General features: G+C 46.9%; 2 protein-coding genes across 2 annotated transcripts; one reads left to right on the top strand and one right to left on the bottom strand.

The window, feature by feature from the left end:
- Positions 1–703: 703 nt before the first annotated feature.
- LOC116496893 (ectonucleoside triphosphate diphosphohydrolase 2-like) lies at positions 704–13,106 on the bottom strand. Its single transcript, XM_032200300.1, has 9 exons — positions 12,993–13,106; positions 10,779–10,896; positions 9,058–9,208; positions 8,158–8,317; positions 6,796–7,020; positions 5,283–5,558; positions 4,358–4,453; positions 3,311–3,442; positions 704–2,458 (listed from the first exon to the last, which is right to left on the bottom strand). Exons 1-9 carry the CDS (start codon positions 13,104–13,106, stop codon positions 2,228–2,230), a joined length of 1,503 nt encoding a protein of 500 aa, XP_032056191.1. The 3' UTR covers positions 704–2,227.
- A 2,043-nt stretch (positions 13,107–15,149) lies between these two features.
- On the top strand, positions 15,150–27,115 carry NELFB (negative elongation factor complex member B). The gene is made up of 13 exons (XM_032200068.1): positions 15,150–15,251; positions 15,524–15,687; positions 15,878–15,977; positions 16,753–16,983; positions 18,626–18,811; positions 20,119–20,231; positions 20,943–21,045; positions 21,881–21,976; positions 22,675–22,817; positions 23,713–23,819; positions 24,762–24,903; positions 25,692–25,800; positions 26,058–27,115. Exons 1-13 carry the CDS (start codon positions 15,150–15,152, stop codon positions 26,193–26,195), a joined length of 1,734 nt encoding a protein of 577 aa, XP_032055959.1. The 3' UTR covers positions 26,196–27,115.
- The last annotated feature ends 821 nt before the right edge of the window (positions 27,116–27,936 follow it).

The raw sequence follows: 27,936 nt of genomic DNA, 5'->3' as shown, positions 1-27,936 counted from the left end.
CCTAATTACTCACTTGTTATCTGCATGGAAGTCCCAAAGCGCCTGAACAAGAGCTTGGGGAAGTTCCCTGCAGAGTTCTTTCTCTTGGAACCTGTCATCTAGCATTCAAAATCAAGAATGAGCATAATGACTGAGCAGGCCAGAACACCTGCATTGCTGGTGTTCCTGGCATCTCACCTCCTTATTTCCATTTCTGATGGGGCTACCACGGGATTCTTTCTGAGCAGCTTACAAATCTCAGCCTGGAATCCCACGGTTGTCCTATGTGCTGACAGGTCACAGAGCTGGAGAGCAGTTTTAAAATTGCATTTCCAGAAACAGGAGGAATGAAGTCACAGGAATTTCCCCCCCCGTCACTGTCTACCTCATAACCTCTTTTTTTTTTTTTTTTTTTTCCTATGCAAGCCTTTCTGAATCCCTCCTGCCTTATTCAGGCGGTTTGAGCAAAGAACACATCAAAGATGTTGACACATCTCTCATCAACTAAATACCAGAAGCCAGGTTATCTAAAGTCATTTTCTGCCTGCCTGCCACTGGGGAGAAAGTGCCTTCAGGGGTTCTCATTGTGTACCCCGAAAGTACACAGCACAACAGCTCTTGAGTAAACAGTGGCAAAACCAGCATCCCCCATCCTTCTCGCTGAAACACTTTGTATTCACAATAAAAACCCCGCTTTGATCTCTTGCCAAGAATAACACAGACAGTGTATTAAAACATCTTTAATAACATGATATAATTAAAAATATCTAACGTGTAACTCAAAGAAATGAATATGAAGCTTGTTTCGATCTGTTTCCACACCCCTCCAAACTTGACTGACAGGTTACAACCCTTCATTAGTTGACCTGAAAATTTATGAATACACCAATATTAAGAATCAGGGGGGTGATATATATGAGTTAGGAGCACAAAGGATTAATAACCGGGTTCGAAAGGACTTGGGTGCCGTGGTAGCTTTAAATATCCTGCAAGGCACATCATTGCATCTGTGAACATTTACATTTCTGTTTAAAGTGGTCTGAAATGAGTTGGAGGCACTTGTGCCTCAGGCTTTTAACAGCTTGTGTGTTTAAGTCTCTGAAGCAATATGAAAGGTGAACTCTAAATGCTGTAGTCAAAGGACATTTGTCTAAATCCATCCCCTTTTTCACGATAACATGGGGAATTTGTATAGTGCCTTGTGTTAGGAGAGCAGAGCAGACCAGAGGAGCTGGAATGACTGCCAAGTCCCAGAGGAATCCTAAGTACTGGATTTAAAGTAATTTTGGTCACAGTCTAACATGAAAGTCATTGGACTGACAGTTGGGAAAGCTTCTGTTCCTGGGTCTGCTCTCATCTAAAGGACAGTATTACACATCACACTCTAGAGGCAGTGAGACAAGCAATTCAGTGCAAATGAATGAACTGGGGAACCTCAGGCCAGCATGCACCCGATTTTAACACGTGAGATTAGATGTGTTAATTTAAATCCTGTTTAAAGTGTTTAAATTGATAATTTTAACCCTGAGTTGCCATGACTCAGCTGAGAGACAGGAACTCAGCTGCATGTCTGTGTTCTTTGTTTCTCCTTTGATGTCGTGTATGTTTTGTGTGGACCAAGACCAAACCCATTGCTTTTGAAGGATTCTCAGTCAGCTGGAGCATTCACTGGAAGGGATGCATGGGTACTGTCACTGATGTGGAAGGACATGTCAGGAGTAGCAGGAAGAGAATACAAACCTTCTTCTCTGGAACATGAAAGCAAGTTGGCTGTTGTATTCTGATTGTATTTTAAGTCTGTTCCAGTCTTCGTTAGTGGAGACATTGCAGGTATCTTCTCTCTTGTGGCCAGAGAAGAGGACAGCGCACCTTTTCCAGTTATCACCTCTTCTAATTAGGTAGGATTGTTCAATATTAACCTTGCAACAGTGCTCAGGGCCTGCCTCCTCAAGGGAATGTTTTCATTAGGTTGACATTAGTAATCTCACTTGCAGCCCAAACAAGATCTGCACAAGCTGGTCTCATTTGGAAAACATACAGCTTGATATCCACTGGGAATCTCAGACTTCCTGCAGAGCAGGATCTGTTTTCTCAATGTACAGTAGTGCAAATGGTAGCAGGCTAAAGTAAGGCACTGAGGCTCTTGAGTCCTGAAGGAAAATCGCTTGCATCCTCCAGTGAATTACGCCTATGTGATTTCTGTATGTACCCTGTTCCCTGCCCTCTGGCAAGAGTCTTGGAATAAGAGTCAGTTGTCATCAAAAACACTGCTGTTCCTGTTACTGAAGCTGTTTTCCTTGACCATCACTCGGTATGAGATGCGCATGAAAGAGCCAGTGAGCAGCACAACGAAGAGGATAAGGAGCAAAGACCAGACACCCGGTTCGATCCCCTTGAGGACTCCTGGGCTGTCCTGGGGGATGGTGTTGGTGAGACTCAGCAGGTACCCGAGAGTCCAGCCAGATGATGGATCACCAATCTATTGAAGTAAAAAGGAGGAGAGATCAGAAGAGAAGCAGACACTGTGGAGCCCAGCTGTGTTTCTGTACAGAGGCCCAAGGCCTTACATGCTTTATTTGAGACTGACCTAAGGATTAGGCTGGAAGTGAGCGGCTCTTCCTCTCCTAGGGAACACTGACAGGCCTTAACTGCCCTGCCCAGCCTCACCTACCCACTGGCCTTGGAGCCCTATTTAAGCTCTGGCCTGGGCAGCCAGCTCCCCCCTGAGCGATGCTGTGGGTGCATCTGTGTGCTGTTCTTTCTCCTGCTTGCTGACTGGATTTCCCAGGTAGGCCTCTGCTGTAAGCAGCTTTGCTTGTGGTCCTATTGCCTGGGTGGATTTTAGGCTGGTGGTGTCAGTAGCTTGTCTTTGGCTTTCTAGTCTGAGCTTGCTGGATGGATCCCAGCCCTAACTCATTACCTTGCCTTTGTCTGACTCCTTCCATGTGGCTGACTGAGCTGCTATCGCTGGTGTTGCCCTGCTCAGGTACTAGGAGATACGCCTTTGTCGGTGAGCGTTTGGCTCAGGAAATATTATCAGCAGTTTGTCCTAAGCATTAAGTGGCAATGGAGCTTCTTCTGCTTATTAGACATGGATTCTTAAAGATGATACTGCTTCAAATAAGGTTTTGGCCTTTCAGGTTTTCAGTGGGGGCAAGAGGAATCCCTAGCTCTCTGACATTCTTTCCTGCTTCTAAAAACTGAATTTATTTTGCAAAACTATGTTGCTGGAGAAACCTTGTTGGTTAGGGCTTGTAGGACTGGGAACAGACTGGCTTTACTGAAAGCATCCCTCCCTTGTCATTGGACATACCACACCTTGGTAACTGACCTCTCGGAAGGCAGTCTGAACAGACTTATCGAAGTCCAGCGTGTATCCCTTTGTACTGAGATGAAAGATGAAGGCAGTTACAAAGCAGTAATCAGCAACTACATCCAGGCTTGTCTCGGACTCCTGGACTAGCTGGTGTCATTTCCAGAAAAATAATGGAGGAAAAAAAAAAGTAAATATTCAGTAGCTGAACTTCAGGCTTGCTTAAACCCTCCCGCTTCCTGCTCTGGGACTGACTGCAGGACTGGAGGAGAGGGGTGGTGTCCTGTGCAGACTGAAGCCATGCTTCCTGCACCCACTGGGCTGTGGTCTGGGGATCAGTGCTACCTCTCGGTGCCTTTGTTCCCACCTCGTTAAAAGATCTGGCAGTTCAAAGAGCATCAGAACTGGCAGTCAGGTCTCAGGTCATCTGCTTGGTGTGATTTTCTGCTCTCTAATTAGGCTGAGCTAATGCTGCAGCCTTTCAGTGGAAGCACTAACGAGGCCTTTTCCTTCTATCCAGAAGAGAGAACTTCAGGGAACTGCTAATGAGACTTGCAAACCCTGTAGGAACTGGCCAGTTTAGATGTTGCTGTGGAAGGGACGCTTGGTTGGTGTATGCTCAAATGAGGGTGGTATCATAAGACACCAACTGAGGAAGAGAACTTCCAGACACCCCATGGCTTGGGCTGTGTGAGCCCAGGTGAAATGGGATATTCCCCGGAGCCTAAGCAGATGTGTCCCTTGCACTGAATGAGTGGAGGATAACAGGAGGACCAAGGTGATGTGCAGGAGTAAGTAGATGGGCTTCCTGTTTACTCCTTAATATGCAGTAGAAGGCATTTGTGACTTCTCATGGAATTAAGTACAGGTGTTGCCAAGAGTAGCAGCTGAGATTTGAGAGGAAGGAAAATAAGTGGAGCCTGTTTCCTCAACGTGTAAAAAAAATAAAGATTTTCCCTGAGGAAGCCAATGACTTACGGCTCTGTTAGTCTGACCCATGTGGGCTTTTATAACAGTGTCCCTTGCTTCCCACTATCCCTGTATGCTAAATTATTCCACAGTTACCTCTTTGACAGACATCCCACAAATCTTGTCGACCGCCTGACCCAAGTCAGGAGAGGGTACAGATTTTCTCAGGAAGTCCATGGCCTCAGAAATCACCTACAACAGCAACAAAAATAATCATCAGGTTGGACTGTGCATCCTTGCCTGCAGTGCCTATAGGAAGTGGCAGTAGGCATGGGGCATCTTGCCCAGGTGCCCTCCCTATGCACCTGTGTTTGGTTACAGTGCCTCTGAGGAAAACAAGAAAGATCTGTTGCTGTCTGGAGAAGGAAACAGGGCTGAGTTTAGCTTGCACACAGCAGCCTCCTGGCCCTCTGGCTACGTAGGCTAGTCCTTGTGCTCCTTGGCACTCTGTCTATGGGAGATGCAGCAGCAGGGAACTGGGGAGACTTCTCTAATTCCTCCCTCTGGATGCCTTCTCTGAAATGCACTCAGTACGTCTTAGGACCTTGCAGTGGTTCTGGCTTAACATCCTAATGATTTGGACACTAGATCCAAGATCTCAGGTATAAGCACACTCGTGGTGGAACATGCCTGGATGTTACCTCAAAGTGGGAGAGGAACTTTAGTTTCACCACGGTCTTGATGTGAGAAGACCCCAGCATGCAGCCCCTACCTGCCCTAACCCTGCGGGATCACACGAGCTCCTTTATGGCTCTATGGAGCCCCCCACGGTCATCTCACAAGCAGACATTGCTGAGACATGGGATGGAAAAGCCTCATCAGAGTTTGTGGTGGGAAGCCTGTGGTCCATTTTTGAACACCTTTGCCCCAACGGGGGGGAGAAGGCAGGAGTGCATGTGTGGCCCTGGCCCTCTTGGCTAGCCATTGTGGCTGTTCCCACTGTACTTATTAATGACCAAACTGGTCCCATTTCACGGGTTCCCAATTCTAATTGCTTTCCCCGGTGTCAATGAGAACCCACCAGAAACCTGGTCTGCGAGGGCTTGACAGCACTGCTGAGGGAATGCGTGAGGAAGCTGCAGGAGGAGGAGGAGGAGTTGAGCAGGCTGTGCACAAGGGTCACGCAGGCAGACGAGTTGCTGGAACCGGTGATGTTGAAGACCTCGTCAGGACCAGGGATGTCCGATGCGTCGTCACTGGCAGCACAAGGCCCTGCATGCACTGACTGCCACCGCACTTCCTGGGAGTAGGTGAGGGGCCAGCAGGGATTAGACACAGTTTTAGCACTTCTCTGATCCTAGAGAGACAATAAAACAAGGGTAGAGGCAGCAAGAGAGGAGGTCGGCATCCCAAGGCTTTATAGAGGAAGACAATACAACAAAGTAAGGAACAGTTGTGGGTCTTTTTCCAGCACCACAGTGTTGTAATGAGCAGGCAGGCTGCAAATGGTTTGCCAAACCTTATCTCAGTTAATTCTACTGCAAGACCCAGATGCTGCAGGGTCCCAGCTCCTGCTGAGTTCAGGGCAAGCTGCAATGACTGGGTCTGCTGTGGGAGGCTGAGGAGCTGCAGCCTGTGGGCGTCTTGGCCCTACCTGCTCTCAGGCCAGAAATACAATTTCAATGAATAAGGTATTCTTTCCAGATAAAAGAAAGGCTGTTCTGGTCTGCCTTCAAACACGTTCAATTCCTCTTTTGTCCATGCTCACGAGTCTGGTTGCTGAAACCCTGGGTAATCCTGCTTGCATTAGGCAGTCAGCCAGGCCTGGGCAATTCTCTGGTTTATGATGTTTCAGCCCTCATGCTCCCCATTAGCGAAGGTGACCTGGATGGCATGTGAGTTCCAGTTAGCTGCTTGCCCATGTGGGCAAGTGGGGACCATGCAGGGCTGTGGAAACCCCTTGAGAATCAGTGTTTTTTGTCTCTAGGAGTTCCCCAGTACATCTGTGGTAAATGGGGCCCTCTGTGGGGCATCCAGGTCTCATATCAGGGTCTGCTCCCCAGAGGGAGATGTGGCTGGGCACTGAGTAGCTTGTTTATGAAAAATTCAGTTTTGCTGGGGACAAGAATGATTCCTGAATTTGCATCAGATTGTGCCACCAGTCCCTGCAAGTGGGGAAAACAGTTTGGAAGAATCAAAACACCTGCATGTTTTCAAAATGAAATATTGCTCGTTTAGAAAGGGCTTCAGAGCTGGTCAGCAGGACGGCAATATCCCGAACAGAAGGTCCCTGGTGGTTCCCAGGTGCTCCCCTTCTAGGATGGGGATCCAAGGGAAGTCTTTGCCTCTCTCCACCCTGAATGTGACCTTAGCACCTCTGGAGAGCAGCTTTGTGCTTGTGTGCATTAAGTAGGGAGACAGGGAGTCTGCAAGTAGGAAATCCTGAACTGTGTGTCTGCTTGGATGATTGTGAACACACTCTGCAAAAGACTGACTGACATTTTGCCCCGTAGCAGCTACACCCTATGAAACCAGTGCAAAGGGTTGATATTATATCCGGGAGCCTCACAGCAGCCCTTCTGGCAGGTACTCACTTGTATGAGCATAGAGAGCAGCCTCCTGCGGAGCTGGTCCGTGCCATGGCAGGGGCAGTGATGGGTGTACACGTCGTGTGTCCTCCCGTACAGCTGCAGCCTCACTCCCTCCTTTGGCGCCTGGTTCCCTTCTTCCCTGGAGGTGAGCTGTGTTGAGGCTCCTCCTATGGACAGGACTCCTGCCATCCCCTTTCCGGAAGGGACCAAGTGTCCTCGCCAGTCATACTGACCCCAAAAGAACCAGAGAGGTTGGTTATTAGGAATTCTACATCTGCGTCATGGTCAGATACAAGCACTACTGCACAGAGAAAGCAGCTTTCTGGTGCCATACAGCTGCCCCCCTCCACTCCCAGGACATAAGGATGCTGAACTGCAGGATTTGGAAGGAACAGAGGTGCCGAGGGAACAGAGGAACCACAGCCATCTGCACAGAGCTTTCCACAGTCAACGAGAGCAAACAGGGCTCACAGCCTTGGATGGCTGCTCAAGGCAGTGGTCTCAGAAGGTAGGAGCAGGGGAGAAGATGGTGGGGAATGAGAGGGAGGTTTCCAGGTGGGCAGTTACAGGCTTCAGGTGCTGCCTTGATGCTGAAGTGCTCCTCCTGTCAGGAGAACCCTGTGGTTTCATCTCCTGCAGTCTTACAGAACTGATTTTGGCAATGCTGAAGTTAGCAGTGTGGGCAGGAAAGCTTTGCACTTTGCACTTTGAGTCTTTCTTGGGAGTCATTGGATTGAGAAGCCATGGAGGAAGCACGGAAAATTAAATGCACTTTGTTGTTCAGTGTGTGCCTTCTGAATACAGACCAGGCACCTATGCTAGGGACACCCAGCTGTACTCGTGCTGGCATCTCAATGAGAGGGACATTTACAGGCTTTTCTCTTGCTTCTCCGTCCACAGGCTGGTCCCTGGGACAGCTGGACCCTGGTGACAACTGCACAGTACCCTGCAGATATAGCAGCAATGCCTGTTCAACAGTGGCTCTGGGCTAGGACTGAAGGTCCCTGAGCAGGGCACTGGAATTCTTGTGTACACCCGGGAGCAGGCTGTGTAAGGTTGTCTTTGTGAACGTCGTGGATGCGTTGTCCAAAAGCCTCACATCAGGACAAGAATATGAGCACATCCAGGCAAGGCTGTGTTAGAGGTTTGGTCCCTCAGCCTGATTTTAATCATCTCACATCATCTTCCCCCCAGCCAGCTAGTGTTAGATATAACCTGCCTTCTCTAAAAGGCAGTGCAAGCAGTGCTCAAGCATTGTTTACAGTGCAGGGATTTTTAATGGTCCCTCCACTTGTCTCTGTTGCTGTTTGTTAATGGGAATTACTCGGCTCAGTTCTGTACTTTCCAGGCAGGATCATCCTTTACCTTGAAGAAGTTCTCCAGGACGTAGTTAACAGCAATCCAATTGAATACTTCTTTGTTTAGACTGGACAGGATTTGTGCCCCCTGAAAGTCAAAGGGCGTTGACTTCAGGGCCACAGTCAGGGCTGCGAGCAGATCGTCAGAGAAGGTGGGATGGCTGAGGCTAGACAGAAAAGAAAAAGAAGGCACAATTGCTGTTACAGGGCTTTGCCAGGAGCAGCCCACAGAGTGCACAGCTGCAGGACATCTGCTGTGCTCCCTATTTTGGGTGGCAGCACTGTGAGGCACAACGATAATCCTCCTCCTGCTGCTACTTCCCTCTCCCCTCGCACAGCGCTGGTGGCAACAACAGCCTGCACAACGAAAATGCAGAGGGAAGGTTTGAGCAGCTGTGCCACCAGTCCAGAATCTGGGAGCTTAGTACCCGCTGACACTGAGGGATCCTGTGGCCTTGCCACCAGACTCCAGACTTTACTTTTCCCCAATGTCCATAAGGAGCCAGAGGTCCCAGTGAGGTGACTGGGAACAGGTCCAGTATGTAGGGTGGACCTTCCCACCACTGCTCCCAACCTGCTGCCAAGAAGCACCACTGCACACTCACGTGGATTGCCATTAAAGCTAAAAACACTTCAGCTTCCAGACTGACAGATGTTTCCCCCAGCCCTGATTGTGAAGGTGACCAGTGGCAGTAGCAAGACTGTCGTCTTCATGGCTGCTTTGGGGCACAGGTTATGGACACAGCCATGCCGTGCTCCCCTCCAGTACATGGGGAGCTGAAGAAGGTTTACCTGACCAGCAGATTAGGGATGAAACACTGCAGAGCAGACAGGGTGAGACTCATTTACAGACTGATCCACATGACGTGTGCTGATCTCTGGGTGTGGGTTTGCAACATGCACTCACTTCAGCTGCCTCGTGCTGGTGGTTGCTCCCAGGTAGAGGGGAGTTTGGCTGTGCTGCTCTGTCGGGATCGTTTTCTGGGCCTGGTTCAAACATGTATCCAAGCTCTTCCCTACTTTCTGAGGTGAATCTGAGTAGTTGAAGATTCCTGGACCTGGGGATCAGGGGAAAGAATGGAATTTTCTGTGGGAAGATGTGGGAGAAGCTGTGGGAGGTGTTACTAGAGGGCATGCTGTCCTTCAGGACACACACAAAGCCAGGATCTGTCACAGGTGGAACAAAGGAGCTCCCACTTCTTCCATTGCTCTCTTCTGGGAGTAAAATGGTCAATATGTAAATACCAAATTACATTCATCTAACCCCAGCTGTGCTGCTAAGATACCCTGTAAATGACCATGCGCCAGCCACATGACTGCTGCAACAGCTGAGGCTGTCTCAGCTCAGAGGAAAAAATGTAAGTGCTATAAAAGATAAGCAAAGGGCACACTGCCATGCAGGCAGCATCGAAAGTGATGTCATCTCCTTCCTCCAGCCACTTCCTTCTGTGTTGGTGGAGGTGGCTTGTGAACCAGTTATCTACCAACAGGACACCTCTGGTCTAGAGGAAGCTGGTGCTGTGCAGACAGAAGCTGTGTGCAAGCCCTGACTCATCTTTCCGAGCGAGATTCAATGTGGTCTGAAATGTTGATTTTGAACAATCACCCGGAAAAAGCCTGGCTTCCCCAGCCTCTGTCCCTCTCGCCTTGCTGGCTGCGTGACTCCCTCCCCAGGGGTTTTGCTCTCCTGGGCCCCGTATGGAGCTGAGCTCACATGTAGAAAGAGACCTGCAGACAAGGAATTCTTGCTGCTGCTGATACCCTGCTGCTGCAGCTTCAAGTGTTCAAGCATGGAGCTACAGTTAGTTTTTTAACCCAGCCTGTGACCGTGGCAGCAGTCAAGACAAACACAAGGTGTCAGGGAGCCCTTAGTGCACCATCTGTATGTGGTTTGTTTTGCTAGCAGCCTGCAAGAGCATCCCTTCCCTGCTTGTTGCGAGGCTGCCCTGCTACTGAGAGTTCAGGGCTTCCAGCATTCTGCTGTAATCATGCCTCAACATCAAAGCAAGATTTAGAGATAGGGAAGAAAAACCCCAAGCGCATTAAAGTACAAAACTCTTTTAGCTGGCACCTGTGGGGCTTAGGCGACCCAAACTATTGAAAAATACCCCAGTATTCTCCAAAATGTGACACTTAAAGCCAAGCTGAACTCATACTTTTGGTATCAAAGGGGTTGGAGCTGTCATGCCTCCTGTGGGGCTATACCACTCACTGCCCAGAGTACAGCTGGGAGGAGGAAGAAGTTACCAGGAGTCTCCCTGCAGCCAGACTTGTCTCCATTGCTGTTCACCATCTCCCCTGGATGAGGACCTCAGCAACCCTGGCTCGTCCACGTGGATGTTGGAACCACCCCTCGGTGTGCTCCCCTAGCTGCAGCAAGCCACCGAAGCTGTCATCTGCTACTGAAGTGCTCTGACACCCAGCTGTGTATAGATAAATCTGCCCACGCTGAGGAAGACCCATGCTGAAAATGAGCAGCCTGCGCTTCGCTGTTGCCAACATTTCAGGTTTCAGCTAGATGATACAGGAGCTGAGGAAATCGCAGCAGTGGACCACACACAGACCTCTCCATTTTGTTCCATCCTGTGCTAATCCCAGAGCCCAGAATTCATGGATCGGGCACCTTACCTTGCACGACACAGGAACTGCACTCTGTGATAACCCCAGTCTTGTTTGTCTTGGTAGTGGTCCAGTTGTAGATGAACAGGACGGTGCGGGATGGGCCAGCATCCAGAACAACGCCATACTGGAAAACCCCGAAAGCATTCTAAATAAACACTGAATGCACAATTCTTTGTTATTGTAGGGCCGCTCATTGTTTTGTAGGTACTCTGGGTGACCCATGGGCCTACACAGCAGTATTTCATTTAGCTTTTTACGTTCAAAGAAAGAGTGAAGGCAGGAGATGATGTGCATTTAGAGTGAAGCATCTGCATTTCTGAATATATACACGAGGAGCAGCAGAAGTGGAGAAACACCCAGAAATACGTAATTTCTGTAGTGGCATGCTCTGTGGTTGTTCCTGAAACCAGGCAGAGGGCTTCCATGGCAAGCTGAGCCATCTGGAGCTTGGGAGAAACAGGCCCTAGTGCAGTGGGAGACGGAACTATACAGTTTCTCAGCTGAATCTGGGACTCAGATTGCTGCTGGGTTAATATGTTAGAGAAAGAAGGCTTTCATGCAGAACTTGGAGGGCTGTGGCTTTCTGCTGCTTCTAAGGAACCCGAGACTCACTTCCCTACTGGAGATAGTGCAGCATGGGTTGGGTTTGCCCTGATGTGTGCCAGATCTGTTTGAGCCACAGCGTACTCGGACTAACCATCGCACGCACTGTCCAGTGCAGCCGTTCCATGCAGACTGAGATGATGTCTTGGCAAAGACAGCAGCAGCCTGCGTGAGATTTCTCAACACCTTGTGCACTGTCATATTTCTCCTACTGCCTAGTAGTGAGGCTGAGGGTTTTCTTAGTCTCTTTGCAGCCCAGGGTCTGGTCTGTTTGCCACTAATTGAGCTTGACAGTGCTGTAGCTGGTACATGAGGGTTAGGAAAGGAGAGACCACAGGGGTACCCTGCAGTGCAGCTCTCAAAATGCCCTTAAAATAGCACTCGTGCTAGCCTAGGGTATCGCTTCCCCATTCCAGTCTGGGACATCTGCGGTAGTGCGTGGTCTAAGCTGCATCTTCTACAGAAATACTCATAGCTGTCACTGAGTGGGAGGAGAAAGCTCTGGAGAGGCCTCTAGAGAGGCTGGTGCTTGCAGCATCGGAAGGGTTTTAGCAGAAGATGGAGCCTGGCTCAGCCCTGCCTGCTGCCAGCCGCCTGCACCCTTCCTGAGAGCTCCCAGGCTCGGTGCTGGGGCTGGAGCTGGTGCGGCTGGAGCCCGAGCAGAATGCGGAAAGGGGATGCAGCTCCCTGCCCGAGCCTGCTGGCATCCTCCCACACGAGTGACAGCTCGTATTTCTGGCAGGGACATGTCAGCTGCCGCAGGAGAGGAGGAAACAAATGCTCTTGGTGGAGAAGCCGGGATTTTTCCTCCCTCACAAAATGAGAGAGTGCTGCTGGGAGCGCAAGGCAGGGGAGAGTATTGCTGCTTTAGTGCCACAGCTCAGCATCAGGGAAGGAAAGAGGTGCTGGCAAAGCACGGAGTAACAGGGTTTTTTTAATCCAGTTTTGTTTGAGAAGCCTGGGGGAGGATAGTGTCTCTAAACTTGTAGGTTAGCGTAGTTCTGAATAAACCACAGTGTGTGACTAAGCACACCTCAGCAGCTTTGTGTCAAGAAGCACGGGCAGATCTGGCAGCTGTGTATGGCAGGATGGATCTTCAGCTGAGATCAAGAGGGGAAAGGAGAAGTAGGAGAGAAAACCCTACCGACTTCCAAGAGGGACCCAGCTCTTTCCCTCCCCTGAAATCACGGCCCCTTGCTGCTGTGGGGTGGCTCCTGCTGGGGGCTGCCTCTGCCCAGCCCGCACGGGGCATTTCTGCTGGCTGATAGACAATGCTCAGCTGGCACCTCCCCTCACCAGCTGGGCACCTGGACCCAAAGGCTCAGCTTGGTTTTGGTTGGAAAAGCTATACTATGCCGAAGGATGCTCTTGCATCCTCACAGCCTTGTTCTGGTCCATGTTCTGTTGTTTCAGGCTAGAAAGTCAGTAGCTCAATGAATCTAAAAAGCAACAAAACGCCAGTTTGTAGTTTAAGTGCCTGGCTTGCACCATGGAGAGGCACAAGGAAACAGGCAGGCTCTCCTTAAGCAGTAGCCCCATAGCCATGGATAGTGTCCTTTGCTTATTGCCCCTCTTGACCCCAGCTTTGCCACCCCTGCCGGAGCCGTTCGCCCTTACCTTGGTCCTGAGCGGGGTGACGGGCACGTCTTTGGTGGAGACGCAGAGCAGCACGATGCCCGTCAGTCCCGCTACGATCACCAGCCAGGGGGGAAGGAGCTCACGCCAAGACATGAAGCACTTTTTGTCAGAGAGTCAAAGAGGAAGCAGAGGAGCAGCGAACGCAAGCCCACATCTGACAGCGGCTGCTTTCTACGAGCTTTAAAAAGAGGAGAAAGGCGGGGCCAGGGCCAGGCTCTGGCTTCAGCCCAGCCCCAAGCCACAGGGACCATGAGGAGTGCGTGGGCCAGGCTGCGACGGGCCGGGCAGAGCACCCGTCCGCCAGCCATGCACGCAGTCAGTGCAACCACAGCGTCGTGCGATTCCGGTGCTCGCTTGGCAGAGGCATCGCCAGAACCTCGAAACCACCCCGGGCAATGGTGTTGAGGGTAAACAGAAATGCGGGGTGAACTCTCCTGTTTAATAAGCAGGAAGCAGGCAAACTCATCGCGCTGGTATTCTGCGCCTGGCAGTGCTAGCAGGAGCTGCCAAAATTAGAAATGGGGAAACTCCTCGTGGCTGGGTTTCCTTTTCATCCGAGGGCCGTGCTTGGCACTGGTGTGGACCTGAGGCGCTCCCTGCAAGGATGCCTTCATCTGCGATGGGGCAGAGCACTGGCATGCTGCCTCCAGACTGCTCGTGGTGCCTTGTCTGCACTCAGGTGGCTGCTGAGACGGGAAAACATCTGCATTTTTGGGTTCCATGCACAGGAGGCTCTGGCTGGCTTGCTCCTTGCTGTGGGTAGGAGGCAGCCAGGGCTGCTCAGACCGTTTGGCCCCAAGGCCAGTATCAGCGTCAGTGCCTGCATGCCCCTTCCCTCACAAAGACACATCCCTGAAAACAGAGTTTCTGAGGAAGAATCTCTTAGCCTCAGGAGAGGTGTTTCTTTCAGGCTGTTCTGCTCTGCTTCCCAGTGATTGGGTCTAGTAATAAACCTGCAACTGCTTTAAAATAAATGTTTTGGCTTGTACAAACTGACCTGTTTCTTGGCAAGGCAATCTTGACCCCATGGCTAGCAGAAGACTTCACCAGCCAGGCCTGTACCTGCAGAATGACTAGAAGAATGACACCATCAGGGTGTATTTGGAGACACATCTCTTGGTCTGAAAGTTGTTTTAAGCCTTTATCTTCCTGCAGAGTTCAGACTCCAGTTGAGATTTTGCTGGTGCATAACTGGAAGGCATAAGCAGCTGTTTTGTCTACACAAATGCCCCACTTTGCAACGGGGACATGGATTAAATCACCAGAGTGCTGACGTTCCCATGCTTTCATGTCTGCCCAGAAGGACAGGCAAGCTTTCACACGGCTCACTGGGAAAGATTCCTACCGCAGTTCAGCTTTGTGCAGCATAGCAAGCAAAATAGGTGCCCCAGGCATCCTCCTGTCTCAAAGAAATGCTGCGCACACACGTGGGGTGTGTGCAGCAGCTGCTTGCACCAGGGTGGCTGTCTGAGGGCTTATGGACACTGGCTGGTCACGGTAGTTTAGACTGACTTCATGGTACTGATAAAAGCACCCTTGAGACACAGGACTCTTAGTCCTGCCCTTGCTACTAGCCTTTTGGGGGCTCTAAATCACGTAGGTTTTGCTTTGATTGTTCTGCTAACTGCTGGGCAATTGCCAAAGGGCTTTCTGCGAGGACTTGAACTATTGCAAACTCTAGATATGTAAATATCCCGACGCAGCCAAGAGAGAAAGTAATGCAACCTGCTTCTGTGCCTCATGGCTGGATAATTCACTTGAGGTATGAGGTGTGTGTGTACGAGCTCACACAAACCTTGGCTTCCAGCCAGGAAGGGGAGAGCACAGCCCTGGTGCACGGCTGCAGAGCTGTAGCAACTATCCCGAAACTTGGCGCTGGCGGCGGCCAAACGACGGACGGGGAAAGGCCTCTTCCCCGCTGCGCACCGTTTTTGGTGTCGTTTCCCGATTTCGCCACTTTCAGCGGGGCAGAAAAGCTGCTTTCGGCCGCAGGCGGCCCGGAACCTTCGGTGCGGCGCAGCGCGTTCCGCGGGACGGGAAGGGCGGCGGACCGCGCTGCGCTGGGGGACCCGGCAGCGGGGCGGACCGCGGCGGGGCCGTGGCGGGAGCGGGCCGAGGGGGGGCGGCGGGGCCGCCATGTACGCGGGGCTGCAGGAGCTGGGGGTGGCCAACGGCGAGGACCTGAAGGAGACGCTGACCAACTGCACCGAGCCGCTCAAGGCCATCGAGCAGTTCCAGGTGAGGCGGGGTCGCCATGGAGACGCACCGGCCTGCACCGGGCCTCGGCGGGAGCAGCCCCCCGGGGAGCGGGGCTGTGTGTGGGGAGGGGGCGACAAGACCCGAGGAGGGGCTGTCTGTGCTTTGTTTTGTGTGTTTGTTTTTGTTTTTTTTTTTTTTTTCTTTTTTTGTTTTTTCTTTTTCCCTTTTTTATTTATTTTAAAGCCAGCACGGCTTCAGCAGTCCTCGCTGTCGCTCCCTGACTGCCCCCTGTCCCGTATTTGTGTTGGCAGACAGAAAATGGGGTCCTCCTGCCCTCCCTGCAGTCGGCGCTGCCCTTCCTGGACCTGCACGGCACCCCCCGGCTGGAGTTCCACCAGTCGGTGTTCGACGAGCTGAGGGAGAAGCTGCTGGAGCGGGTCTCGGCCATCGCTTTGGAAGGGAAAGTTGAGGAAAGGTTTGTCAGCAGGCTTCTTGGTTATTCGCAGTGAGCTGGGAATTTAATGTGAAAGCTACAACAGATGAGAAAACTCTCTGCAAAGGAGCATTGACTTTTCTGGGTGTGCAAGTTCCAGTGTTTGAGATGAGCCACTTTGGTCCTTTGCTGTTAAATGGTAATAGAACATCTTGCTCTTCTGTGTTTCTAGGTACAAGAAGCTGGAAGATCTCCTGGAGAAAAGCTTTTCCTTGGTCAAGATGCCTTCCATACAGCCGGTGGTAATGTGTGTCATGAAGCACTTGCCCAAGGTAAAACCACTGCTCCCCTTGGCCTGTTCTGTTACATCTCTGTTACACTGTTTCTCTTAGCTGGGCAGGGTTGCAAGCTCTGGCTGCAGGCCCTCTGCAAGTGTTAGGAACTGACTGGAAAACTTACTTGATTCTCATGGCTTTTAACAGCTCTGTACTGAGGTGTTAATTCAAAAAGCATTTTACTTCTTCAAAATCTGGTAGGACAGTTGCCCTACTTTATTTAATACATGCACCTTTCTAAGAGAAGTCAAGTTCACTGATATGTGAATTTTTCTATAGCTGACTGAAAATCCATAGCAAATGGAAAGTAAAACTTGAAGAATGCAATTAGAAGCAGGGAGGATTGAAATTCAGATTTCTGAAACAAAAATCTCTATGAATAGCGTTATTAAAAGTATCATATTGTACTTAAGGTAATGGGTACAGAACTGTCACTATCAGAACTTTTATAAGCCACTGAATTTTAAATCATCACTCCAAATCATACTGTCACATACATAAAGTCTTTTGTCCTCTTTGGAAGAAATAAGGAAAAACTTGATGTGTAACCTGCTTGCTTAAGAATTTAAGTGTCTTAGGACTAGCTTATTGCTCCTTGGAGTAGGGAAGGAAAAAGATGAGACTGTGGTATCTTATTTAATTGCATCGTTTTGTAAATTACTAGACTGCCTGGGATGGCGATTTAGATGTCCTCTGCAGTCGCTTACCTATTGCTTGGACAGCCAGCCAGGTGAGGTTCTCTACACTTAGGTAACTGCTCTGTTGATCACAGGTCCCTGAGAAGAAGCTGAAGTTGGTAATGGCTGATAAGGATTTGTATAAAGCATGTGCAGTGGAGGTGAAGCGCCAGATTTGGCAGGATAACCAGGCGCTGTTTGGTGATGAGGTATCTCCGCTGCTGAAACAATATATCCTGGAGAAAGAAAACATTCTCTTCAGCAATGAAATTTCTGTCTTGAACAATTTCTTCAGTCCATCTCCCAAAGCAAGACGGCAGGGAGAGGTAAGGACAAGGAAACCTCTTAAGACACACTTGTGAATGTTGTTTGTTACCTTGCAGTCTACCTCATCAAACAGTGAGGTGTTGGTTTCAACCATCTAACTTTGCTACTAAATTTGCAAAGTATTTTGCAACAAAATACTTAGGCTGGACAAAGTATTTGCAAGAAATACATTCCATTATGTCTTACACATCTTGATCAAAGCAGCAGGAATTACTTTAATAGTTGCTTGAGGCAGTGTAATAATTGATTAATGTTCTGAGCTGTTTATGAATTTTTAAATGTTTTTCTGTATTGCTCAGTCTGGCTTTAATATCCCTCAGCTGTTCTGAAAGCAGAGTATTTCTTACCAAATCAATTTGATTATCTTAAGTGGTTTTTTTGTTTGTTTGTTTTTTTAAGCAGGACAGAGAAACCAACTTTTTTTTTTTTTTCTTAGTTGGAAAGGAACATAGAAAGTTTCTATCCTAAGCTGGCTTTCAGAAAAGTTGCTCTTTGGATGGAATTACATGAGGGGACAGAGCTGATCTAACACTGCTGCTGGAAAGGCAGGTGGTGCTCCTGCCCTCCCTCCCTCTGGCTCTGGTGATATCAGCCCCTTCCATGAGCTGATTCAGCTCCGTAAGTGCTACAGAATCTTCAGCAAATAAAACCAGTAAGTGGGTTTCCAAGGCAGTGAGTTAAATCTGCTCGAAGAAGAGATCATCTGGGATGAAACCCTTTGCAAAGTGCCTGCCTGCGTGAGCCATCCTTTATGTGCCAGGGAACAGTGGCGTAGATGTTAGGAGTGGGTCTCTCTCTTTTTAGCAACAGCAAGCTATTAGATTGGATCAGCTGCAATGTGTCACTTAGGGGACTTTTTCTCCAAAAGGGAAATACCAGAGTTTCTGGAAGGACCTTGCTACTGAGAATGCAAAGGAATACCAGGGATAAGGAAGTACAAAGCTTTCATTTCAGAGGAGTACCACATCTGTTACAGTTATGCGGGGGATGTGGTTTGGATCTGTTTTGCTTTCAAAAGCCAGCTTCTAGTGCTGGTACTCTGGTGCAATTGGTTTCAGGTTTATACTGCAGACTTCACCTTCATTCTCATGTCCACAGCCTGAAAATGGAAATACAACAAGTCTTTCAAAAAAAATGAGCTGCTTTCCATGTTACAGTAATTGTAGATTACATTATTTGATACCAGGTAACTGAGCACCTTAACTTTGCAAATGCTGCTGCTACTTTCCACACAGCCCCCAAGAGAGCCTGTTTTCAAAATGCCTGGCTTACTGGCTCTCTTATGGCTGTGAAAGATTTGCTGAGCATCTCTTGAAGAAGCACTTTGTCAAATCGTGATTTGAAATCATAAAATATCCCGAGTTGGAAGGGTGGAAAGGACCCATAAGGATCAAGTCCAACTCCTGGCACCACACAGGTCTACCCAAAAATTTGTGACTAAGTGCACAGTCCAAACACTTCTTAAATTCAGACAGGCTTGGTGCAGTGACTACTTCACTGGGGAGCCTGTTGCAGTGTGCAACCACCCTCCAAACCACCCAAATAATTGCTTTTAAGGAGCTTGGAAGAAATAACATTTTGCATGTGTGTGGTCATGGTACTTCTTGGTACTGAGTGCACGTTTTTCCCCTTTGGGTTTAGGTGGTTCAGAAGCTGACTCAGATGATTGGGAAGAACGTGAAGCTCTACGATATGGTGTTGCAGTTTCTGAGAACATTGTTCCTTCGGACAAGGAATGTTCATTACTGCACGCTACGGGCAGAGCTCCTGATGTCACTGCATGACCTGGAAATCAGTGAAATCTGCACCGTTGACCCCTGTCATAAGGTATTAATCATGTGGGACAGATGGGAGTATTACTGGAGAATTTTCTGTTTCGCCCACTCCTGTGCATACCTGCTGCCCTGCAGGACTTCAGACCAGAGAAGATGAGTCCTCTCTGTGAAGAGAGTTCAGACCTTGAATCCAAAAGTCATCTTATAGTCCTTGGAACTTCAGGTGAAAATTTCATCTTGGTTAACCAGCAGCTTGCTTCATTTCATAACCCATAAATCATTCAAATTGATGGTACTCGTGGAGCGTTAAAAATAGCATCTAATCTGACCTATGTAGATGCTGCAAAAAATAAGCGAAAACATCAGCTAGCCCCAGGTTCTTAATCAAAGCTTGCTTTCCTTCCTGTTGTGCTGGTGTGATACACTCCATCTGTCAGTAAACTGTGTGTGTAACATTAAATACTTCGGATCCTGAATTTTAAAAACTATTAGAGTACTGGGGTGTGGTGGGCCTGGTGTTAGCGTCACATCAGGATTTTGTTATTGGTCCTTTGTCCATGGTCGGCATCGTTCTGATCTACAAGAAGACTTCTTTTTCTAAGTAATACTGCCAAGTTTTATGTGTATTCTGCTTACAGAGAGTATGTCCTCGAGTGATGATCAATATTACTGCATGCTCTTTAACATCTTCAGATCAAGAGTCTCAAAATCGGTATACAGTGACTGAATAGAAAAGGGCAATTCTTGTTCAAGTTACAGATTGTTTTCAGGTGACTGCATTTTGCCACCATATAATGGTGTGAGGAAAGTAAGCCACGATGAAAGCATCCCAGAAAATTGAGCAAGTTTTTTCTGTCTTGACAGCTGAAATGCTGAGAAAAAAGTGTGTTGTTTTCTTTAAGGGTGGGAAAAACAAACAAACAAACAACAATTTTAGGTCAGATAAGATGTCTTACTGTCTTTTCCATTTGATATGAAAGCAGAGAGCTCCAGAAGGTAACCCCTTCTTACAAGGTGGGAGTTGTAGTGCCATAGCTAAAATATCCAACATTATTGCTGCTAATTGATACAGCTTCAGTGTGAGCCTCAATTGCCAGGGAATGCCTGTCATGGAACAGGAGAAAGTGGCAACAGTTTAACTTATATTGGTACCTCTGACCTCTTCTTGGGATGTTTGTATGTTTGAGCTCCTCTGTATTTGTGATCAGCTTGCTACCATACCCAAGTGTATTAACAAAGCTTATTAACTCCAGAGATTTGGAGGTCATTCCAAGTCTGTTTTCTCCGATACTGTGTTTTCTATTGCCAGTTAATGAGATCTGTCATTATTGTTAAGCTTTCTTCTTTTTTTTTGAACAGTTCACCTGGTGCCTTGATGCCTGCATTCGGGAGAAGTTTGTGGACAACAAGAGAGCTCGGGAATTGCAAGGATTTTTGGATGGAGTGAAGAAGGGACAAGAACAAGTTTTGGGGTAAGCCACTTAGGCTGTTTATTGAGAAACTGGAAATCGGTTCCCAGCAGTCACAACGTCTAGCTTGTTTTTTAGGTGTTAATTCTTCCCCAGAGCTAGACAGCAGCTAGTAGTTCTTCTGTGTGGTCAAATGCAGTGGATTCATCAGCATTACTGCAGACATGTTCTGGTGAAAAAACTTGTACTGCTTAAGTTACTACCCTTGAGTGATTGTTGCAGTCTCCTTTATGGCCTGGTAACGGGCTGTGTGAGGTCTCCTGTTTGATTTCATCACAAAAGATGTTCAGTAATTATTTTCATTGACTTGAAGGAGCATGTTATCTGAAGAAACACTCACAGCTTTTTTACAAAGGCAGGAGAAGCTTTATGGGGTGGACAACTGTAGGTAATAAGTGACAGAAATTCAGGTTTTGCATTATAATTCTACGGGTATTGTTGCAGTAGTTGCCTTGTGTCCCTTCTCTTTAACAGTGGTTTCCATGTGTGTTGTTTGTTGTTTTTTTGTTTTTTTTTTTTTAAGTGTACAGAAGTGCATGTACCGCTTTGACATTAGATGGGATAGTTGATGGGCTTACAAGAACAGGCTCAAACATCTTACTCCAGTGAGATGCATTTTCTTAAGAAGCTGGTGTCATACAGTGGGATATGGAACTGGGCTGCAGGGGTGGCTGTTATGTGTGACGTGTGTTTGATTTTTGCTTCTTCTCTCAGGGACTTATCGATGATCTTGTGTGATCCCTTTGCCATTAACACCTTGGCCTTGAGTACCATAAGGCACCTGCAAGACCTGGTAGGGCAGGACACCTTACCCAGGGTGAGTGTTGCAGCACATGTACCTGGAGTGAATCTCTCTTAACTGAATAGCATCTATCAGCAAAAGACTGGCAATATGGAAGAAGTATCATTAAGTTCTCTAATGCGTGTGTAAATTGAAATAAGAGAAATGTAATACTGGCTTCCCATTTGTAGCACATGCCTTAGAGCTCTGCAGGAGCACTGTTTGGAGATGGGCATTTTGGAGCTCTGAACTGACAACAAATTCTTTGCATGGTTCATTCTGTCCTAACAGCTATGCATATACATACATCCCTGCTTTGTCCTTCCATCAGTTCACCTAACAGCAGCAGCCTTTATTCCCTGTGTGAGTCTTTTGCTGTATTTATCCTGGAGTTGTTAAATTTTGTTGTTGGATGAAATAACTTCTTTGTGGCAGTTTGACGGAAAATTGTTTTGGTTTTAGGGCACAATATAAATGAAAATTTGTTGTTGTTCTTACACTTCCCATTTCTCACTTCTGCTGAAATGACTTGATTCATCCTGTCACATTGTATTTCAGTATTCTAATTTGGCTGGACACATTTAAAAGCAGTGTCCTGATCACACTGGCTGCATACTTCTTGGCACATTTTAAAATGTTACAAAAAAACAGCTCTCAGGTGTGCCTGTTGTTCTTTAAGCTGTTTGATTCCTATTTGAGGAATCAGCTATCGATTAAATTTGAGAACTGAATGCCTCTAGCAATATTTGAGAAGACTGTTAGTGCAGGAGTGCTTTGACTGTAAACCACTGCTTCCAGAGAAATATCTGTAAGTGCAAATTGTGGAATATCAAACTATCTGTTTTTTTTTCCCTACTCCTTAAAATTCGAGGAAAGTCCAGATCTACTACTGCTCCTTAGGATGCTGTCCTTGGGACAGGGGGCCTGGGACATGATTGACAGTCAAGTCTTCAAGGAACCAAAAATGGTGAGCTTCCTTAGATTTGATTCTTACATGGTTTGCATTATGAGTCCCTGATTTAATCTTCAAGTCAGCTTCCTGCATTCCTCTCATCAGTGATTTAGAAAAAGACATGCAAGTGGTCACCGAGCAGCAGCTTAAATGGACACGCTGTAAGCTCCATTTACCTGAATGTCTGTCCCTTACTGTTTTTTAATTGAACTGTTCCTCTATTAAAATCTGTAGCCTTCCATTTTGTGTTTCTGATAGAACACAGGTTGTTCTGCCTTGCATGTAGAGAAGATGCACTAAAACTCTTTTCTATTGCTACTCTAGTTATGCATTGATCCCTGTCAGTTAAGGTCATGAAGAAAATTATTTGTAATATCTGAAGAAGAGATGGTAGCCTCCTTAACATGCAGTACTTGGAGATTTGAAAAGGTCCCTTGGAAGAGAAACTATGTAATTGTCCAGGGTAACAGCTGTGCTCAAATTCTTTCCATAGATAAGGTGAAATACAGCTTTCCTCATTACCAGTGGATAATGTGGAAGTGAATTTTTCAAGAAGTTTGAAGGGAACTGGGTGTCTGAAAGCTTGCTTTCCTAGGTGTAGGGTGGGGCTATTAATATTGCCTTAATATTTGTTACAGTGCTGTGGGACTGTTAGGTGGCATGAACTGATTGATGAAAACATTGTTTTTTCCCCTCTCTTCAATCCCTCTAAGGAAGTTGAGCTGATCACCAAGTTCTTGCCTATGCTGATGTCTTTTGTGGTGGACGACCACACGTTCAATGTAGATCAGAAACTGCCCTCGGAGGAGAAGGGGCCAATTCCCTACCCCAGCACCATTCCTGAAGCTTTCACCAAGTACGTAATCTGCCTTACCAGCCTTTTACATATCAGTCTTATTGATAAAGCAAAACATCAAGGAGCCAACCAACAGTGACAGGAGAAAATACTGCATGTGGTAAAGTGAATACTTTTTTGGGTAAGATTTAGTCCTGGTTAATCAAGCTTGAACTTTACCTTCTGCAGAACAGGTTTGCACCACAATTCCTCAAATAAAATACATCCACATAAAGTACTGTTTCTTGCTATGACCATTTTTTCAGCGGGGTGAATATCGAAGTACTTGTTATTACTCCTTTCAGATGCGCTGATTGTAACTTCCCAAGCAGTGAATGATGAGTATTTGAGTGATACAACTTAATCTGGGTGCAGCTGGATAAGTGCCATGCTCGCCACCTGGAGAGTGCTATTGTAAATCATAAATTTTGCATTTTTGTTACACAGACACTCTCTGAAGACAACCTATCACTCTGGGGGCTTCAAAGAGATAATTAAAAATCCTCATTGTGCTCTGTCATATTCAGATCTTGTGCTAATTTCCAGAACAATTATTTGTTTATATGCTACAATATAGAGTACTATATCCCAGTACTTATATTTAAAATTGTTTTATGACAGTGCTGACATTTGACCTTTGGGAAACCTTAAAACAAAACACTATTGTGCTTTGTATAATTTTTGAATGCTAGGACCTGTTTTAAAACCCATTTTGGATGATCACTTATCATTAATACTATTTAAAATGCACACGATCAAATCAAATCAAAGTCACTGAGCAGCTGCTTTCAGTGGGTTTGAGGTTAGTCATTCCTGTAACTGCTTGATTCCTGTCCATCACCATTCTAAACTCCCTTGAAGAAAACAAAAACAAAACTGTTTTATTGATTAAGAAACTTTGCTTCTCTTGTAACAGATTCTTGCAGGACAACAGAATAGCTTGTGAGATTGGGCTATACTACATCCTTCACATCACTAAACAGAGGAACAAGAATGCTTTCCTCAGGCTTCTGCCAGCACTAGGTGTGTTTTGGTCTTGTCTTCTATTCTGTAGCTGTTTGCCTTGTTTTGGAGACCCAGGAGGCAAGTAACAATCTGAAATGAAACTTGTTGCAGAGACAAAGATGGATGTTCAGCTTTTGGCTCTTCTGGTGACTTAATTGTAAAGCACTGCAGAATGACGTGGTTGTTTTTGTCTGCAATTAGGATACTTTTCTCCTGCTCCAAGAATTTAGGGGTAGTGGCTGAAAGTCAGTAGTTCCTTACATCAAAGGCTATATTAACAATGGAATTAGCTGAGAGCTATTTGGAATGAATGAAAGATAAAAAGCAGATGGCTTAATTCTGCTGCTGCTCACAGTAATTGCATATGACCAAAAATTCTTGGGACTTGGCTTTGTGTGGTGAAAAAACCTGTAACAAAACAGGACTGAACACAGCCCTAAATTCTTCTCTGACTTACCTGATTTCTCTGGGTTAAGTTGCATGAGAGCTCTGAAGCAATCGTAGGAATTGCTGCTCCCAATAATGGGGGGCTCACTTCCCACTCTCTCTCTCACTGGTGTTCTTTGGGCCCTTTGCTTAACTACCAGCTCATTTACATGGGTGACTTTTTCCACTGGTAGGTGATTTGCGTCTGTTCACTTTGAGGTCTGAGAAGTGCAACGAGGTGGATGTGGCTGTAAGCAGAGGACTATGGAGAAGTATAGAAGGGGGACCCTGTGATTTTGGCAGCAGCAAGCTGCTCTGTTTGACCTCAGTCTTCAAGATATCACGGGTTTTCTGCATACATTTCTCAGACCTCTGCTCCTAATGTAGAAGCTCACAGCCACCTTCCTGGGTTACCTGTTGTAAAAGCCAATAAGGAAAAGGTTTTGCAAAGTTCTCAACAAGAACATCTGCTTATGTAGTCAAGGTTTGGCACATCCGTGCAAGTCTCAGTCTCTCTTTTTTCATGTTGTACAGTTGAGACATTCAGTGACCTGGCCTTCGGTGACATATTTCTGCATCTGCTCACTGGTAACCTCACACTTCTGGGTGACGAATTTGCACTCGAGGAGTTCTGCACCAGTCTCTTTGATGGCTTCTTTCTCACTGCTTGCTCAAGGTAAATCTGATTTTGCTCAGATGTGTTTATGAGATAGCTGTGAGAGGCTGTACTTCTTTGAGCTATTGTTTAATATTTCAGCAAATTCTTCATGCGTAGTTGAGATCTTAGCTTGATACTGTTTCTCTTTTAGGAAAGGCTTATGTTTTGTTTAAAAAAAATTGAACAGCAAAATTGTTAGTTGTTAATTGTAAATTATTGCTTAAACTGGAATTGTTCTTAAGCTGGAGTTGCAAAAGATAATATCCTTCGTGTTTTGTGATAGCTGTGACTAGGAAGCAGTAACTGTAGCTCTTTGCAGTACCAGCGGCACACAGCAAACCTGTTTGTTACTTCTTTTAAGTCGGTGTGGTTCAGCTGGTGGCCAGATCTGGGAGGCTTGCTGTTCAGGCATGGCAGTATTCAGTGCTGCTGCCGCCACCACCATTTCCTCCATGTGCACTGAGGGCCAAATACCCTCCTCTGTGTGCATGTGGCCTATTCGGTGCAGCTGAGAGACAAAAATATCTGCCACGTGTTGTAGTCTGTGCTTAAAATCCACCTCTCCTTCCCCATGGTTGCTACCGTTGGTCCACCCTTGTTGAATTAATTCCATGAATTGCTTGAAAGTCTAAGGCAGGGTTAGCACTTTGGCATGCAGGCAATTCTCAGTTACTTGGGGAGATTACAACAAAGCTGGCAGTCTGTGGCTGTGTCAGGTATTCTTCTGGTAGTGCTGCTATAGGCTTCTCATTCTTCGAGACTGATTGTTTATATCAGCTACTCTGTTCTAAAATTGCTTTTTGCAGAAAGGAGAATGTACATAGACATGTGCTGAGACTGCTGCTTCATCTGCATCACAAAGTGGCGCCTGCCAAATTAGAGTCTCTCCAGAAGGCTTTGGAACCCAACAAACAGGTAAGAAGGGAAACATGAGAAAGGGAAAATTAATTGCAAATGAAAGCATCTGCCTTTCCAGACGTTGCTTAATGGAACACGTGCTCTGCTCAGATAGCAGCTTTCCAAGTTGTCTTAATTACCTTGTAACTTCCTCTTTCTGTGTTGGTTTGTGTTAAAACATTGAGGGTAATTGCAAATTTAGTGCTGTAGCTAGTAGTAGCAAGAATGAAGTCTGACTCTCCGGTTTGTCCCCTTCTCTAAATCTCTTTCTGCAGAGTGGGGAACCTGTGAAGGAGCTTTATAACCAACTCACTGAGAAACTGGAGCTTCGCAAGCCTAGTCCAGCCGAAGTGACTGAGACTCCCTCCATGGAACTGCCCTTGCCCACTGTGCCCACACCAGCCTCACGCTGAGCTATGTCTGTAATGCAAGAGTGAGACGTGAGAAAAACTAACCTAGTGCTCAGCAGCGTGAAGGCACTGTACTGCCTTGTCAAGTGTCTCTGCCTACAGGGTGGAAACAAACAAACAAAAGCCACTGAAGCTCTTTCAGGAAACACTGCAGTTTACCCAACTCACTGGCTCTTGCTGGTTAAAACTCTGTATGCAGTGCATTGCAGAGGTTTACTTTTCTTAAAGATAGCTGAGCGTCTTCTTGTAGATCACTTAAAACTGACTGTACAATTTTTTTTTCAAAAACAAAAGGCATATTTTTAAGCTTTGCATCTTGTATTCTTAAACTCTATTCCAAGAACTGATAAATGAGTGTCTAACTTGGGGTTGAGTGGATAGTGTGAACTCCTGAAGGCTAAGCGTAGCTTTTTCCCTGGCTGTTAACGTGCTCCTTTGGGTCTTTAGATCTGATGCTCAGCAGATGGAAATGTCAGAGGAAATAACCTCCACTGATATGATTTCCTGTTTGAGGTTCTAGCTCTTCGCTACGTGGTAAGACATGCTGCATTAGTCAGGGATGTCTACCACTGTCAGTAGACCAAGAAGCAACGAGCAGCCATCTTGTGAAGAAGGCTACAAATTGAGTCTGGCTCTTGCTCGCCTTTTCTCCCCACTTTTCTGCAAAGGAGTAGCTTTAAGTGAATCTTGGAGCGGGTGAAGTAAAACCAGAACTACTGTGTTCCCAAATGGCAGTGGGGTTTGAGTGTAGGTTTTGAGTGACTTTCTAACTGAAAAAATAGCCTGTATCTTCATGGCTTATCTGTGTTGCTGTCTGTACTGATACTGTTAATTCCTATTCTTCTTTTACTGCTGCCTCAGTGTAAATGTCAGGCAGTGTGCAGGAAGGTGAGCATGGGAAAAGAATAAGCTGTGTGAGTTTACAAGTGACTTTGCATTTATTTCAGCAAGTACAATATATCTGAAAAGAATCTCACCAGACCTCTAAGCAGGAAGCTGTCTGCCTGAATTGTTCTGAATTGCAGAATAACTCAGGTATTAAAGGCACCTCTAAGGGTCTTCAGTTCACCCTCAGACTAGTGCCAAACCTAGACGAGGCTGCTCAGGAGCAGGACTTTGTATTTATCTCTTAGTTTCTTGAGGTATCTGTCAGGCCATTTCTCTAGCCTGTTGAGTTCCCTCTGAACAGGAGCTCTGCCTAGTGTGTCAGCCATTCTCACAACTTGATACCATTTGCAAACTTGCTGAGGGTGTGTTCTGTCTTCAGGTTACAAATAGAGGCATTAAATAATATTAGCCCCATTACTGACCCCTGAGGAATGTTACATGTATCTGGCTGCCGGTTGGACTTTGTGCTCTTGGTCACAACCCTCTGGACCTGGTATCTTGCCAGTTTTCCACGTGGCAGTCTGCACCACAGCAAAGGGGTTTGGCTGTATGTGTTCTTCAGGCGGTTGTGTCCAAAGCCCTTTAAAGTCAAGGTAAACTGCTGCTCTCCCCTCATCTACCAAGCCAAGTATCCCTTCTTAGAAGGTTATCAGGTTTGTCACAATTAACCCTTGGGATTTGCCCACGTGTGCTGGCTGCGCCCAGTTACTTTCTTGCTAGTCTTTTATTTTTCCTATCACCCTTTTTTTTGTCTTGGGACTTGAGCACTCCCAATGCCAAGTCATATTCATTAGACTTCTCCATTTCCTGAAGCTGTGTCCAAAAAAAAACAAAAAGGTGCTTGTTAAGCAGAGAT

This window comes from Aythya fuligula, chromosome 19, assembly GCF_009819795.1.
Source record: "Aythya fuligula isolate bAytFul2 chromosome 19, bAytFul2.pri, whole genome shotgun sequence".
In the NCBI taxonomy this organism is placed as follows: Eukaryota; Metazoa; Chordata; class Aves; order Anseriformes; family Anatidae; genus Aythya; species Aythya fuligula.
The sequence above is the reverse complement of the archived record's forward strand: the minus strand, read 5'-3'. Positions and strand labels throughout refer to the sequence as shown.

Coding starts and splice junctions, on each gene's coding strand:
- LOC116496893 (XM_032200300.1), bottom strand. CDS start 13,106: ATGTCTTGGCGTGAGCTCCTTCCCCCCTGGCTGGTGATCGTAGCGGGA. Junction 5,559..6,795: donor TGCTCTCTATGCTCATACAA/GTGAGTACCTGC, acceptor TTGTCTCTCTAG/GATCAGAGAAGTGCTAAAAC. Junction 3,443..4,357: donor GTGGGATGTCTGTCAAAGAG/GTAACTGTGGAA, acceptor AAATGACACCAG/CTAGTCCAGGAGTCCGAGAC.
- NELFB (XM_032200068.1), top strand. CDS start 15,150: ATGTACGCGGGGCTGCAGGAGCTGGGGGTGGCCAACGGCGAGGACCTG. Junction 22,818..23,712: donor ATTCCTGAAGCTTTCACCAA/GTACGTAATCTG, acceptor CTCTTGTAACAG/ATTCTTGCAGGACAACAGAA. Junction 24,904..25,691: donor TTTCTCACTGCTTGCTCAAG/GTAAATCTGATT, acceptor TGCTTTTTGCAG/AAAGGAGAATGTACATAGAC.